At 45.7% G+C, this 15013-nt stretch overlaps 1 protein-coding gene across 8 annotated transcripts in view; it reads right to left on the bottom strand.

Annotated features, from left to right (window-relative positions):
• Window positions 1-15013, bottom strand: part of JADE1 (jade family PHD finger 1) — a 57907-nt gene that overhangs the window by 29006 nt on the left and 13888 nt on the right. For all 8 annotated transcript variants that reach the window (XM_044767244.2, XM_070504745.1, XM_014839184.3 and 5 more), the window contains exons 2-3: window positions 12101-12178; window positions 1333-1418 (exon numbers count right to left, since the gene is read on the bottom strand). In XM_044767244.2, the coding sequence (XP_044623179.1) occupies window positions 1333-1418; window positions 12101-12152 (138 nt within the window). In that variant the 5' untranslated portion in view covers window positions 12153-12178. The remainder of the gene's footprint in view (window positions 1-1332; window positions 1419-12100; window positions 12179-15013) is intronic.

Raw genomic sequence — 15013 nt, 5'->3', positions numbered from 1 at the left:
GGTCAGGGCCAAGGCCGGCACCATCCACACTGCCCAGCTCCTCCTCACTGCTTGGGAAGCATCCCTGGAGGGGCTGCAACCAGACCTGGCCTCGCCGAGCACCCGTGCCAACACCCTACTCGAGTCCCTGGATTCCTGCCTGAAATAACAGTAGAGTGTGAACATCAGAAAGGTAGTGGGAGGTTGTGAGGCAGCACAGGGAATTAAAGGGCAGCAGAGCTGCTCCGACAGCACAGAAGAGGGAGGGCGCAGTGCAAGTTCAAGAGGACAAAGGCCTGGAATAAATCAAGGTGATAACATGGCCACCTGTCCAAGAACACTTGATCTAATGTTTAGGTGTCTCCCGGGATGGCTTTCTAACACTTCTAAAGGATGCATACTCGTTCCTCATGGACGATGTTATTCCACAACTAAATAACTCCCGACTTCTCAACGCAGCACCCCCTGCATTCCCAGCACAGTCGGAGAAAAGAAAAGGAAGCGGTGCCTCGTGGAAGGTCGGCCTCTGCTCTGCCACTGCAGGATGAAGCTGAAGCTGTCTTTGAAGTCAGCCCACTGAGAAGCAGCACAAAACCAAGTGGCTGAACCAAAAACTCTCTTTCCTATAACCTGCTCATTTGAAAACTACAATAAACTAAAATGCCTTTTCTTCAGTGATTTAAATCCTCAGAGCCCAGAAAAGGTTTCCCGAGAAAACAGATCTCAGGACTGGTGGGAGCCCCTAATCAACAAAGGCCAGCAGAGAAATGCACCTAAACCAATTTAAATAGCTAGACAGCTAGATAGATTGATAGACAGGAAGTGTAGGGGAGCAGGGAAGCATAAGACGAGAAACAAACTGGAAAAGAAGGGGAAGCAGCCTTAAGCATAATCCCCAAAACAAAACTCCCAGAATTACATTGGGTTGTTGCCAAATAAGCCACAAATTCATGGCCAAAACTAACTTGAGGCTGGCAGTGAGTGGCAGCAGCCGAACCCGCTGATCTCCTGGCCAGAGGAAAAGCTGTTGGGAGCCAGCGAAGATGGAACAGAAAAGGAAAAAAAGAATATAATTAACAATAATAGCTGACATTTACTGAGCACTTTTTACGTGCTACGTATGCATTAACCTCTGTGTATTAACCCACTTAATCCTCACAAGAATCCTGAGGTAAACATAGTTGTTATCCCCATCTTACAGATTTGGAAACTGAGGCACACAGAGAGGTTAAGTAATTTACCCAAGATTGCACAGATAGACATCAATATCAATCAATCAGGTGTGTGTGTCAATTATATGTACTCATGCACACAAGTGTGACATGCACGGCCACGCCAGCATTCAGGAAATACCTCTGAAGGCTTTCGATCTTCATGTCTGGAACATGAACTTCTCCTGTGCTGGGATCGGGAATTCTGTGACCAAGTAGTTGACAGGCCTAAAGGAACAAATATCCAAAAAGGAACCATTAGAAGTGCATAAATCACTGAGTGTTCATGGGGTCTTTTTTTAACCAAAATCAGCAAGGCTCACCTCAGCGCCACCCTATGAGCTGAGCGGCAACCTCTGCCAGAGCCCTCCACCCGGACAGGGCTCCCCGACTCCCATTCCGTATTCACACCCTCACTGCCCACAGCAGCCCTCCCAGGGTCTCCCCAGTGCTCAGAGCTGCTGTCTCGCAGGCCCGGCACACAGGTGGCGGGTGGCCTCAGGGGGAGCCCTCGGCTGTAAGCCTGCACTTCCTGGATGAGGAGCTTCAAAGTCTGACACTGGTAAATACGAATTCGATAACATTTGACTTTCAGTAAACTTTATAAATGCTAAATCCTAAAGCCATCCTCCAAAACTTTTAAAAGAACAAGGTTTTGACTCCACAAAACATAAAAACTAAGCATTCCCCAGAACAGGGAAGCTCAGACCGACAGCAGAGAATAGGTATTAGAGCCAAATAACCTTTCAGACTGCCTACCCCCTTTCCCAAGAAAATGCCACACGGCTCTCGTCTGCCTGTCTTCCGGTGGTGTCCTTATCCTGTCCGCCTCTGCACCGCCAGGCCACGGAAACTGGCAGCCCACCCGGGCACCCGCGGCTGCTAACTGCCACCAAGTCCGAGCTCCTCGCAGGCCGAAGACCCTTCTGCAGCACAGGCTCCATCCTGCTTGCGGTGCTCCCTCGGCCTGGGTGGCAATTCCTTCCTGGTGTCCCCACTCTGTGGGTCCCTCATCTTCCATGCATCCCGTAAACACTGTTTCTCGCTCTCCCAGGAGCTCTCCTCCACCCCCACAGCCTTCCCCAGCACACCCAAGAGACCATCAGACCTGCATTCCCACCCCAACCTCCTTCCCCAGCCCCAGATCCATGGGGCCTGCAGACAGACATCCAGCCCAGGGTGCTCCTTAGATCGGTCAACTCAGCACTACAGAAACTGGGCTCAGCATTTTACCCAAACCTGTTCTTCCTCTTCTATTTCCCCTTTGATGAATATCACCACCACTTCTACTGGGAAGTCAGAAATCTAAGAGTCACCCTAGACTCTCCTCACTCAAGACACATCCAATCAATGGCCAAGTCACCTCAATCCATCTGGCTAATACCTCAGAATCCCAACCCCTCTCCTCCACCTCCACTGCTGCTGCCACCTGTCACTCGTTATGTGGACAACTGCAGCGGCCTCCTGTTTGCGTGTGCCATACTGCTGCCAGAGATCTGAAACTGCCCTCACAACCACCTGCAGTGTGTGTCTAACACCTAATAACTCCCTTCCACCCTGAAAACAAACTACTGTTTCCAGGAAATTAACAAAACCCGCCCCAAAATAAAAGTCAAAACCTGAGGGAACTGCCATTCTACCAGGAAAATGCCTTGTCACTTAAACAGGAAGCTCTTACGTCTACAGATTCCAGAGCCAAGGGAACAGAATCAAAGCACCCCTAAGACCTTGGGGACATTAAGAAATAGATTCTGCCCATAAGCCTATTATCAGATTTGCAATGACTAAGACTAAAGGGAACTGCCAAGCTGCCCTCTGCCAGGGAAGAAGTCGGCACCACCCTTGATCACCAGTTCTGAGGTCTGTTACTGGGTCAACTGTCTGTCGGCTGTTAGACCAGCAGAATCAGACTTCCTACAGGTGGCCCTATCGTATTGTTCAGTAACATTTTAGAAAATTCTTCTTTAAAAAATAACAGTAAGAACGTCTCCTTAGACTCCAAATGAACAAGAAGGTTTCACTCCGACGTTGAAAGAAATATTCTAGGCAGACTGGGGTGAGCCTGAGTTGCAGAAGTTCTAAATCTGGTCATCACTGGAAAAAGGAAGACAGAAGCTAAGTTAGGAACCCGGAGAGGCAGGGAGCTGGGCGGCTCAGGGCTTTAGCTAGGCCCCTCTTTCACCTTCTGGCCCTGCAGGCCATCCTCCAGCCAGCCCACAGGCTGAAAGAAGAGATGGGGAAGAGCACACGCAGCTCTAGACGGGACTGCCCAGGGGTCAGGGAGGGGAAAGAAGACTCAGGGCAGAAAGTGATGGCCCCTGTACTTTGAATTACTGTGCCAAAGGTTATAAATGAAAAGGAACAAAACCAGAAATAAAAGAATCATTTCACTGCTACACTTTAAAAACTAACATGGGGTGGGGGGAGGTGAGTCCTTACAGTCAAATACTTTCATAGTTAAATCAGAAACAACAAATTGGTTCATTCTTGGTTTTTGTAACCCTCTTGCCTCTTCTTGGGGATCTGTCAGAATCCCTCCAGGGTAGTTTCCAAAGTTCCCAGGAAGCTTGCGGCTTTGCTGGCATAGAACACAACCCAAGCAATGGCAATCCTTTAGAAACTTTTCCTAGGACTGCTTCTATATTATTGAAAAATGGTGTCTGCACCACTTGCTTTTAAAAACAGATACCCAAAGATGCTACAAATCTGGTATCTGAGGTACCCAAGAGAAACTTTGGTCCACCCAGAAATAGTCTGTCCCTCTTCCTTTTAATTTACCAAATGCGAAAGGAGGAAGAGAAAAATTAACCCCATTTAACTCATTTTGCAAAAAGGGAAAGATTGGGGGAAAACCTAAGTTTAAATTGTCACTGACATAAGGAGTGTTCTTAGCTGATTTATAAAAGCCAAAAACCAGAAACTACCCAAACATGCACCAACAGAATGAATGATTAAACAAAACAAATAATGGTGTATCCATACAATTTACTACCCAAATTGTGGTACATCCATACAACAGAATACTACCCACCAATTAAAGAGAACAAGCTATTGATACATGCAACATGGATGAATGTTGGAATAATTATGTGGAGTGAAAGAAGCCAGACAAAAAGAGTAAATACTGTATTATTCCATTTACATAAAACTCCAGAAAATATAAACTAATCCATAGTGACAGACAGTAGATCAGAGGTTGACTAGAGAGAGGGGAGAGGAAGGATTGTCTTGAGTTTTATGATTTCCTGGGTGTAAACATGTCAAAACGTATCAAAGTGTACACTTTAAATGTGTGCAGAAAATAACTGATGATTTTCTATCATCCATTAACAGTAAAGGAAAAGAAAATGCTCCATTTTACTTTAGACAGGTGGTATGTATAAAACCTAGACTTTGCTACTGAACCAGCTGACAATCCGGGACGGGACTAGAGGACTCTGCCCTGTCCAGCAGCAGGTACTATTGCTGGTGATCTGTTCCTTCTCGTTTATTTGCTCATCAAAAACTATGTCAAGAGTTATTAGTACAAGACCCAGAACGACTAGGTACAGCATACAGTATACACCTGAGGCAGTGCTGTGCACCCAGCAGATTCTCAATAAAACTTTTTTAAGTGGACAAAAATAAGTGTAGTTATTTAGGGCAGACAAAGAGTCATGCTCAACAAGAACCATCACCATGACTCAAGAACTGAAGGTAGTGGGGCTGGCCCCGTGGCCGAGTGGTTAAATTCGCGCGCTCCGCTGCAGGCGGCCCAGTGTTTCGTTGGTTCGAATCCTGGGCGCAGACATGGCACTGCTCATCAAACCACGCTGAGGCGGCATCCCACACGCCACAACTAGAGGAACCCACAACGAAGAATACACAACTACGTACCGGGGGGCTTTGGGGAGAAAAAGGAAAAAATAAAATCTTAAAAAAAAAAAAGAACTGAAGGTAGCAGGTACCATGAATATACTCCTGTTTTACGTATTAGAAGACAGGCTTTTGAGCTCAAGGAAAATGAAGTCACGGAAAATAAAGCAACAACGCATTTAAAGAAACATGGTGGGGACACTGCTTCCCGACTGGAACACACTGACATCTACAGAAACACTCACGGAAGTCCACAGATGAGAGACGCAAAGAAAGGGTCCCGACACCACTACACCAGTTCTCCTCCCTACAGCATGCTCTCTCCAGGCATTTCCCAGATGGTCAAGAAGCTCCCAGAATATGATCCAAAGAAAAATAATCCGCATCATTTTATTTTTTAAAAGTTGTATTATAGAACATTGTTTTGAAAGTATGTGAGTAAAAAAAAAAATTAAACCAGAGATTATTTCAAACACCAAAAGGCCTGGGAGACAGTGGTTTATGCTATAGCAAAACACCAGCCACTTGTCTGCTCTTAAAAACCATGTGCTAAGATTACACCAGGTTGGCGGTGCATTTTGTTTTTGTTTTCAGAGTGCTAACATTTAATGACAAACTAAATTAAGAATATGGCAAGTAAAACTTTTTTATTTTCTTGTTGCTTTCAGGAAAAGAGTTGGGAACCCTAAAAATTTGGCATTAATGTCTAAAATTATTTTATTGCCCACACACAAGATAGTATTACCTAAAGTTAAGTCCACTTTAATGACAAGTTTAGGCAACTTTAAAAATGCTTGACATGTACACTGTTTGAGTAACAACAATTCTATATTAAACACTGAAAGAATGAATGGAAAAAAATGTCTTGCTTTGTTTTACTATCCCCAACTTCCCTTAAAAGAGATCTTTTTGGGTTCATAACAAAAGTTGTAAAAGGCTCAGGGATGGCAGCCTCGTGAGCACGGACCCTGTGCATGCACTGCATTCTGAACCCTGCTTTCTGGTCCTATTATGCAGATATCTCAAACACTCTTCTTTGAAACAGTAAAAATAGCCATGCTGTCTTGCCCTAGAACTCAAATAAGGAAAAATCTCAACAGTAAATCTAATATATATTGCACACACCTCCCATATTTGGCAGTTCATGTGTATGAAGCCTCCCAGGATATGCAGCACACGAAAGGTCCAGAAATTAGAATGAATGGCAGTCTGGGTGTTCACCCCACCACCAAACTCAGGCTACGAAAGAGTCTCACCACCGACCAAATGGCGAATCCCCTGTGTCTCAGGCCCTGCATTCTAGAACTAAATAATATGCTGGTGTCTTTAGGAGAGTTAAGCCAGCTTAATAAAGTAAGGCGCTTAGGACCAGCAAGGATTGAGTCCAGCAGGCCAGCCAGAGCCAGTGCCACTATAACAGTGCAGACTTGAAACATGCACCTGTGCATTACTTCAAAGCTAGGCTAGCCCTGTGCAAGTACAGCAGGCCCGGGGAAATTCCCACCTGAAAGTAAGCAAATTTAGTGTAGTTATTACCCACGTGCCTTAACTGCATGAGAGAAGACAAGCCTCTAATATAACTGCCCTTTCTGTCGGGGCTGACCCTACACCTCCCACAGCTCTTCCATTCCAGCATAGCTTAGCTCCATGCTCCAACTCACTTTCACCTTCCAAAATCCAAAAACTTAACACATACATTCAAGGAACTGGCCCAGGAATGTTTTAACATACTTAAATACACATGGGCCTTCAAACAACTGACACACGAATGTTTCATAGTCAACCAGCACTTCTGCTGAGGACCAAGTCCAAGAACCACAGAAGATTAGTCTCTAGACTAGATCATTTTGTGCTACTTGCTCCTTGAGCCCAAGATGACGCCCTGTCTGTCAATTTCAAAGCCACACCACAAGTCAGGTTTGAAAAGGGACAAAGCCATCTCCGTATGCCTTGAGGAGATCTGAGTATAGTACAGTCGGCCCTCCACATCTGCAGGTTCCACATCCACGGACTTAACTAACAATGGCTGCATCTGCACTGAACGTGTACAGACTTTTTCTTCTTGTCATTATTCCCTAAACAATATAGTATAACTATTTACGTGGTATCTACATTGTCTTAGTATGATAAATAATCTAGAGATGATTTAAAGTGTACGGAAGGATATGCGTAGGTGATATGCAAATACTGCAACATTTTCTATGAGGGACTTGAGCATCCTGGGATTTTGGTATCTGCAGGGGTCCTGGAACCAATCCTCCTGGATACCTGAGGGTAAACTATACAAATTCTGTGGTAGTTGAGCCAAAATTCCTACATTTCAAGAATTCCTACACAACTCCTTGGTGTCACAAGATGCAACTGATGGGGGAAGACGAGCAAATCAAAGGTACATTCAAACAGGAATAGAAATGGAAGCAGAGTTAACTTTTATGCAAAAAAGAAATCAGGGAAGACTTGTATGAAGGTAAGCAAGCACAGCCAGTCAAACAGGAAAATGAGGGCAAGTTATCCAAAAATGTAACGGAGTCCATTAAATGCATGAGACATAAAGGGGTACAAAGCAGAAAGTATGTTTCATCCACTAAGTTTTCGTCTCTCTTCATTATTTATCTGCAAGCTGGAGAGAACCCAGAAAAACAAAAGTCCTCACATAATCTCATCTTTGCCACTCATCAACCTGCATTTCCAAGTGCAAAATCAGTAGGTTTGCATTTTACTCAGCTCTTTTCTCACCTTCGTTATCACAGGTGATAGAACAGAGCTCGCCTGGTGAACTGGAGAAGACACAACTGTCTCAGGCCCAGGGCAGGGGTGGAAACCGGGAGACCGGGGAGCCCCCACAAGGTGCCTGGCTCCAGACTCCCGGCCACACCTCGGGCCTTCCCACAGGGAGGTCACCGCTTTAGGACGGTAGGCAGGAAGAGGAAGTCCTGCTTCACAACTTTAGGAAAAACTTTAAAGCATCAGCACATTTCTCTCACTATTTGTAGAAAGTAAAGAAACCAATTTCCCTCTGGGTCTTTGAGAGGCACCAGCTTTAAATTAAAAATAACTCAAAAAACAAAAACATCATTTACATTTGGCTGCCTTTTCCTAGCCAAAGACTCCATGTTTTGAAAAAATTTGCCAAATGAACAGTATTTTGTAAGTACTATTTAATTCTTGTCTTACTTTTATAGGAAAAAATATAAGGTTGCTGATCAGAGCTGTTATTTGGCCTGAGATAACCAATAATCTCTAATTCCTGCCAAAAGCAAGGACACTTGATGTCTTCATTAGCCTCTGCAGCTTTATTGAAGATAAGGACGCAATCTCCTTTAAGTTTGGAAATACTGAAAGTAGCTGGTGGACCCCATTCCCACATTTGCCAAAACCCCTAAGGCCAGAAGATCCTGGGCTGGGAAGCAGGAAATGAAGAGCTTGTTTCCCTGGGCCACACCCTGGCACAATGTGTAACTTCAGAGACTGGCTGGGCCACCCAGTCCCAGGAGCTCAGCAAGTAGAGACGCAGTTTGCAAACACCCCAACACTACTTCATCCAACGCTACTTCATCTGACCACAGGGCCAGCCCTCCAGGGCACCTGGAGAAAGGCTTCCACAACTATGACTGCAGCTGGATGAGGGCTTGCACTGGCACAGAAAATGCCCATCCGTCCCCAACTGTAAATACCACAGTGGTATTCCCCTGGACAAGGCCAGGAATCAAAGCAAAGGGCTCCAGCCCCAGAGGCCAGCAGGGCCCAGCCGTGGCTGCGGCTGGTGCTGGGGCCCCATGCTGACGTCTGCGGGTGCCTCTACTCCACTTGGACATGCTCTGCCTTGGGCTGGGAGCTGCTGCCAAAATTCTGTCAGGGCTACAGGCTGGAGAAGCTGGGGAGTGGCCAGTGCACAGACCCAGCCGTTCTTCCAAGCAGGGCTTTCCACGTACGCAGCCCTGGCTGAGGGCGGGCTCAGTTCTGTAAACCTGACTGCAGGGGCAAAGGGTATCCCATTCAGACCACCATGGGCCTACACAAAAGGATGGGCTACAAAGCAAACTGGCAGGCTGGCGGCAGAGGCCCACACTGTGAAGCAGCTGCCCTCAGAGAGGGTGGAAAGGGTGTTCCACAGCATGAGTAGGAGCATATTTTTATAAGGCTTGGCATTCCAAGGGTTCTTAATGAGAATTGTTTGTTCACCAGTATCATCATCCACCGTAATTACCAAAACATTAAGCCTGGACACACAACACAGCCATAAAGCATCAACATATGCCTTATACTGAACCAACTGTATGACAACAGGATGGTCTGCCTACCTTCATGTCCATCCTCTACCACCACCATCAGATTTCCACATCTAGCCTGGGTAGAACAAAGCTTTGTAGTCTCTCTAGGTTAGCCCTCCAGTACCCTATAAATTTTTACCTCAATGCTCTGTCCTTACCTTCTTCAGGGAGGCCAGCACAGACATGAGCATACTAGAAGGAGGAAGAAAAAGGCCCATCACCAACAGGGTGACTTTTGATGGACCCACTTGTGGTGGAACTTCAGGTGATCTCTTCTTCCTTCTTTTCTAACCAGAGTTCTGGATGGAAATACACGTGGAGATGAAGCAGTTCATCTTCTTGGGCTGTTATGGGCTGAATTGTGTCCCCTCAAAACTCATGTTGAAGCATAACCCACAGTACCTCAGAATGTCACTGTATTTGGAGATAAAGCCTTTGAAGGGGTGATTAAGGTAAATGGGGTCATTAGGGTTGGCCCCAATCCACTCTCAGTGGTGTCCTTCTAAGAGGACATTTAGACACAGAGACACCAGGGATGCACATGCTCAGAGGGAAGACCGCGTGAGGACCCATATGAAGGCAGCCATCTGCAAGCTGAGGAGAGAGGCTTCGGAAGAAAGCAAACCTGCCAACCCCTTGATCTTGGACTTCCAGCCTCTGTGACCGCGAGAAGATGAGCATCTGTTGTTTAGGCCACTCAGTCTGTGCCACGTGTTACGGGAGCCCAAGACTAACACAAGGGCCTCTGGGGCTTCCAGGAGCCTCTGGACGGCTTTAGAAGGACAAGACTGTGCCACAGTCCAGAACTGCCTGTCCAATATGGTAGTTACTAGCCACATGTAATTTTTAAATTTAAATTTTAATTAATTAAAATTTTAAAATTCAGTTCTCAGTTACACTAGATTAGAACACTTCCATCCTAGTGGGTAGCTCTAGTCCAGAAAGTAGGCAGCTCTAAGTCCAAAAGAACATTCCAGGAGAACCTTTTCTAACCTGGCTCTCCCAAGGAGGAAATGAGGCAGTGATGACAGAAAACAGTGAGCATAAACCTGTTTCAATGAAACAAAACCAAAATAAGACTTTTAGCCTTTTATTGGGCATTATTAGTATGCGGAGGTAATTCATGAAACCTTCTTCTGATCAATTCAGAACCTAAAAAGCAAGATTTCTTTTTTTTTGTAATTGCTGCAGGACAAAATTGCGTACTCCAACAAGCAACAAGCATTTATTGAGTACTTATAACTCCTGAGGACACTTTGATAGGCATGTTTCTGCCTCAAGGAGTAAAAAGCCTAAATAAATACTAGAGAAAACAGGAGGTGAGGGCGGTGAAATGACAAGTGCTAAGCAGTTCAGAAGGCACCCTCAAGGCTCTGACGGGGGGTTTTCACTGCCTGCGCTTGGGCACAGACCCCCAATACTTCTCCCCGAAATAGAAGGAAAGCCCTTCTCTCTGGAGCCCCTACTCCTGCATGTCTCTCCTTGTTCACTCCTCCCCTGTGTGCCAAACATGAGCACCTCCCACCTCCGCTCCACAAGTCCCAACCCCGCACGATCTGCTCGCAGCTTACCTTCGCACATACCCCCAAACACCGACACCCCTCCCATAACTACCACTTCTACTTCCCACTGCTCCCTGCCTGCACCTAAAGCACCAATCCAAATGCCATGTTTGAGTTCCTCTGTTTCAGGTTTCTGGCCCCCTTCCATGTGTCCCACGGCTGTCAGTGTGGCCACCCATAGCAGCAAAGCACTGCTTTCTAATTTGCAGCTTTTAATCTGCTAAAAACTTAAGAGACCAGAAAACTAAAAACCACCCTGTTTCCTTAAAACTATTTCATCCTTCAGGACCTGCCCAACTGTCATCTCCTCCAGAGGTTTCCCTGGCCCTCCCCGCCTCTAAAGTTGTGCCTACACATATACATTTCCACAGCGCAGCAAAAAGACATCTCCATTACTGGCCTGCCGACTTCCTATCAGAGCCGGATTTTATATACATCTAAGACAGAGTTCTTCGAAAGCAGACCCAAAATCTTTCCCATCACGCAGCAGAGCAAGCACTCTTTCAAGGATTCCCAAGTTTAATCTGCAACGTAAAACATAAGCTAATGGCTGGAGCGCAGGCACTGTGCTAGGTACAAATTTTCCTTGTTATCTGAGGGCACTCTTCCCTGAGAAGTCAGCTAGCTTCTCAACACACAGACGCTGTGTGACATTTATTTTGACTGCCTGGAAGCACACTAACTTCTGGTTCTCAGCTGCACTGTGAAAATATGAGGATGCGAGAGAGTTGAGATGCAGACAGCAGTAGTATTAAATCCAGTCAAGTTAGAACCAAGTGAAGAGCGCTGACTCCTGACCTACTAAAAACCTGTACCTAATATTTCACACCACACTAGGAAGTCCCCAATCTCCCTCTGTATCAGGTTGGACTAGCTAATAATTAACTGGCTTCGATTAAGTTCCCTTTTCATAAAGAGCAACTGTGAAGCCATAAATGATGATTAGGAAAAACAGACTCACCAGTGACTCCTGGAAGTGGATTATTCATCCTTGGGTAGCAAACAGGAAGCCTGAGGAACGCCCACCTGCAGTCACCCTTACCCAGAGAGACTGGTTAGAGGCCTGCAGCCTCACCCTCACACACTTTCACCAGGCCCTGGCTGTCTCCGACCCGCCAGATAGGCGAAGGGCCTCAGCTATTTAAAGCATTACATTAAAAAATCATGTTTTCACACTGACCCAAACCCTGGTAGGCTCCAAGAACAACAGAGCAGGACTTACTGCCATTGTCGTCAGAATCCTCACTGCTGCTGGGAAGGCGACCTCGTTTCATGATCTCCCCGGGAAACAGCAGGCAGCCTGCAAAGCAATGAGACAGCACTTAACCCAGGAGGATAATACACAATCAAGTTGTGCTTCAGATGGCAGCCCAGGATGCACAGCATACAAAAGCAAACAATCGCTTTAAGTATCATTTGAATTATAAACAATAAAAAGACCAAAGACACATAATTAGGGGCAATCATTAACAGAACAGGTTCAAAAAGGGAGAGGTGGAGAAGTCCGCATCAGTCCTCTCCCAAAGGTGCCAGGTTTCTCTCTCATGACATCTCACTACAACTACTCCAGGAGTCTCTCTAGCTGACTGGAGGCAAGCACTGCAGGAAAAAACGCGCGGCGACAAACACAGGGCTTCCTCACTAGAGACAGATTCATATTTTACATGTGTATGTGGGGGTGGGGATGAGGCTGTGCCTGGATGTGTGAATATCTACACTGCACTGGGCATGATTATGCTTCCCAGGGAAATTTTGCTGGAAGAATTCTAAAAGCCAAATAACCTAGAGTTCTAGGAACAAAACAAACGAAGTAATGCCTCCTCTCGCCATCTCCAACCCCTCAGTAATTCAAGCCGGAATAGGAAGGGACCACAGACATCAGATATATTCTGATCCAGACCCCTCCCCTATACTCATTAGTAAATTGAAGCCAAAAAAGAGCTAAGTAGTGACTTGCCCAAGGTCACACTGTGGGCAGGCAGCTTCTAATTTGAAATCCAATTTTACCAGACTTTACCCCAACTCTTGTCAGGCCTGGTCCAACCCGACCCAGCCAAACTAAGAAACAGTGTATACAGACACGGGCCCACTTTGCCAACTCCTCCCAGGCAGCTGGTGACACCACTAAGTAAGAGAAAGACTACACTTAGGAAAGAGGGCAGTGGACCGAGGTCGAATGGCCAGTCACTGAACTTAAAAAGATGGACTGACCGTAACATTCATACAGGGCGGCTCTCTAAACAAATCCAAAAAGCTTTTCCTAACTGAAATTATTGATCACTTTGACATCTTTAGGACCCTGATCTTACTGCAGACCAGCGATTCCCAATGAAGGAGGAGGGCTTTTCAAGTCAGAAGAATTACCCACCCAGCCCCTAGAAAAGTACATCCCAACCTCGCCCTCACTGGGAAGCACAGCATTAGAACGTGGAGTTGCCTAGAGTATCGCGCACAAGAACAGTGCGGAGAAGCACTGTGCGAGAACAGGAGAGAAATTAAAAACCCAAAGGCCCGCTCTAAATGGACCTGTAAAAGAGAAGTCAAAAACAGAAGAAAGCACTTCGTACAATGCAGTCTGTTCCCACCTACAAAACAGACCTATACGATTCATTCAAATATTCAAGCTCTCAATCAATAATTCCAAAATTTTATATTTTCTTTCTGAGACACCCAATTAAGGTTTGTGGGGTTTTGTTTATCAATTGATTATTCAAAAATCATTAAGAGAACTTATCAAGTAGGAGATGGACATGAGTCCTGATCTGGGTCATGAGCTATCTGTGGGCTAGGGTTTCCTACTCTGGGGCAGGGTCACTGTCCTAAAATCCACCTACCCCTTTTCTGCAGAGCCCCTTTACCCAAAAGTATAACACTAGCAACCTACAAGTCGGCCTGGGGCAGGCCCACTCCATTCACAAACTTCCACAGCTGACAAACACTTGTGGCCCACTCCCCACTTGAAACAATCACCTTCTCTGTCCTGTCACCCACAAACTGCTGACAGCTAGACTCTCTTCCAATCTTCTAGAGCAGGTACTCCTGCTCCCCTCTGGACTCAACAGGAGTTACAAGGAGAAAAGGGAAAGGCAACAGACCACTCATTCCTAACAACAGCTTCAGCTCCCCAAAGCCTATGTTACAAGAGAGCTTAAAAAAAAATAGAAAAGTGCTACTTAAAGAGGAATTCCTTAAAAGTAACAGCGTGATGCGACAGAGCAAGAAAAAGGCAGTTCCCACCTCACAGGTGGGTGAGAACTGTGTGGAGGAGAAAGGGGCTGAGAAAGCCCATAGAATACTCCCGAGCTGGAAACAAGAAAACAAATGCTGATTATATCTTCACTCATTCATTCGGACAACTTAAATTTACCCAAATAGAAGAGTTTGGAGAACTTAGAATCTTTTTGAATCAAAATGCCTTCCTCCCAGCTTCCAAACACAAATCCCAGAGAAAGCGCTTATTTCCACAGCCACTAAATGAAAAATGCAAGCATTGGCCAAAATAGAATGATGCTCCTAAACACAGAGAAATACTCTCTCAAGCAAAATTATGCAAGTAAAAGAAGAGTAAAAATACTATTTTCCTTCTAATGAATTCCATTTTCATCCACCCTGAAATCTTGAGTACTGAAGGTTGAGAACGCTGTACCGCACTTCTCCAGGGACTGGCGCAGTGATGGGGGTCAGCGCACAGCAGAAGTCCCTCCTCTGCAGCCCTAATGTACTTAAACCTTGACATGAGGCTCATTTATCTCACCCGGGGTTACTTACTCTATCAAAAAATCAAAGTACGTTACTCTCTTTAAGATACACAACACAGTGGTTGTACGCTGCAACATCCGTCCAGTAAAAGCGAGCGCGAGAAGGCAGAGGGCCCTCCCATCATTACCTTTGCTGACTCTTTTAGGGCAATGGCTGATTACTATCTAGATGGTAGTAAGATAAGTAATAATCAGTTTAAAAAGTTACTCGCAGCACTCCAGAGAGAGCAGCAAGATATAGTAGCATAGGGTGCATCCCACAGACAACTGAATACCTAATCTATTAGGAAGGGCTGGAGGAAAACGACTGTCCCTGACCTCATGGAGCTTCTGGTCTGGTTGAGACAAACCAGTCAACTGGAATTCAGCATGGTTAG

This window comes from Equus asinus, chromosome 3 (assembly GCF_041296235.1).
Source record: "Equus asinus isolate D_3611 breed Donkey chromosome 3, EquAss-T2T_v2, whole genome shotgun sequence".
NCBI classification, from domain to species: Eukaryota; Metazoa; Chordata; class Mammalia; order Perissodactyla; family Equidae; genus Equus; species Equus asinus.
Note: the sequence above shows the minus strand (reverse complement) of the source record. Positions and strands in the feature narration are given on the sequence as shown.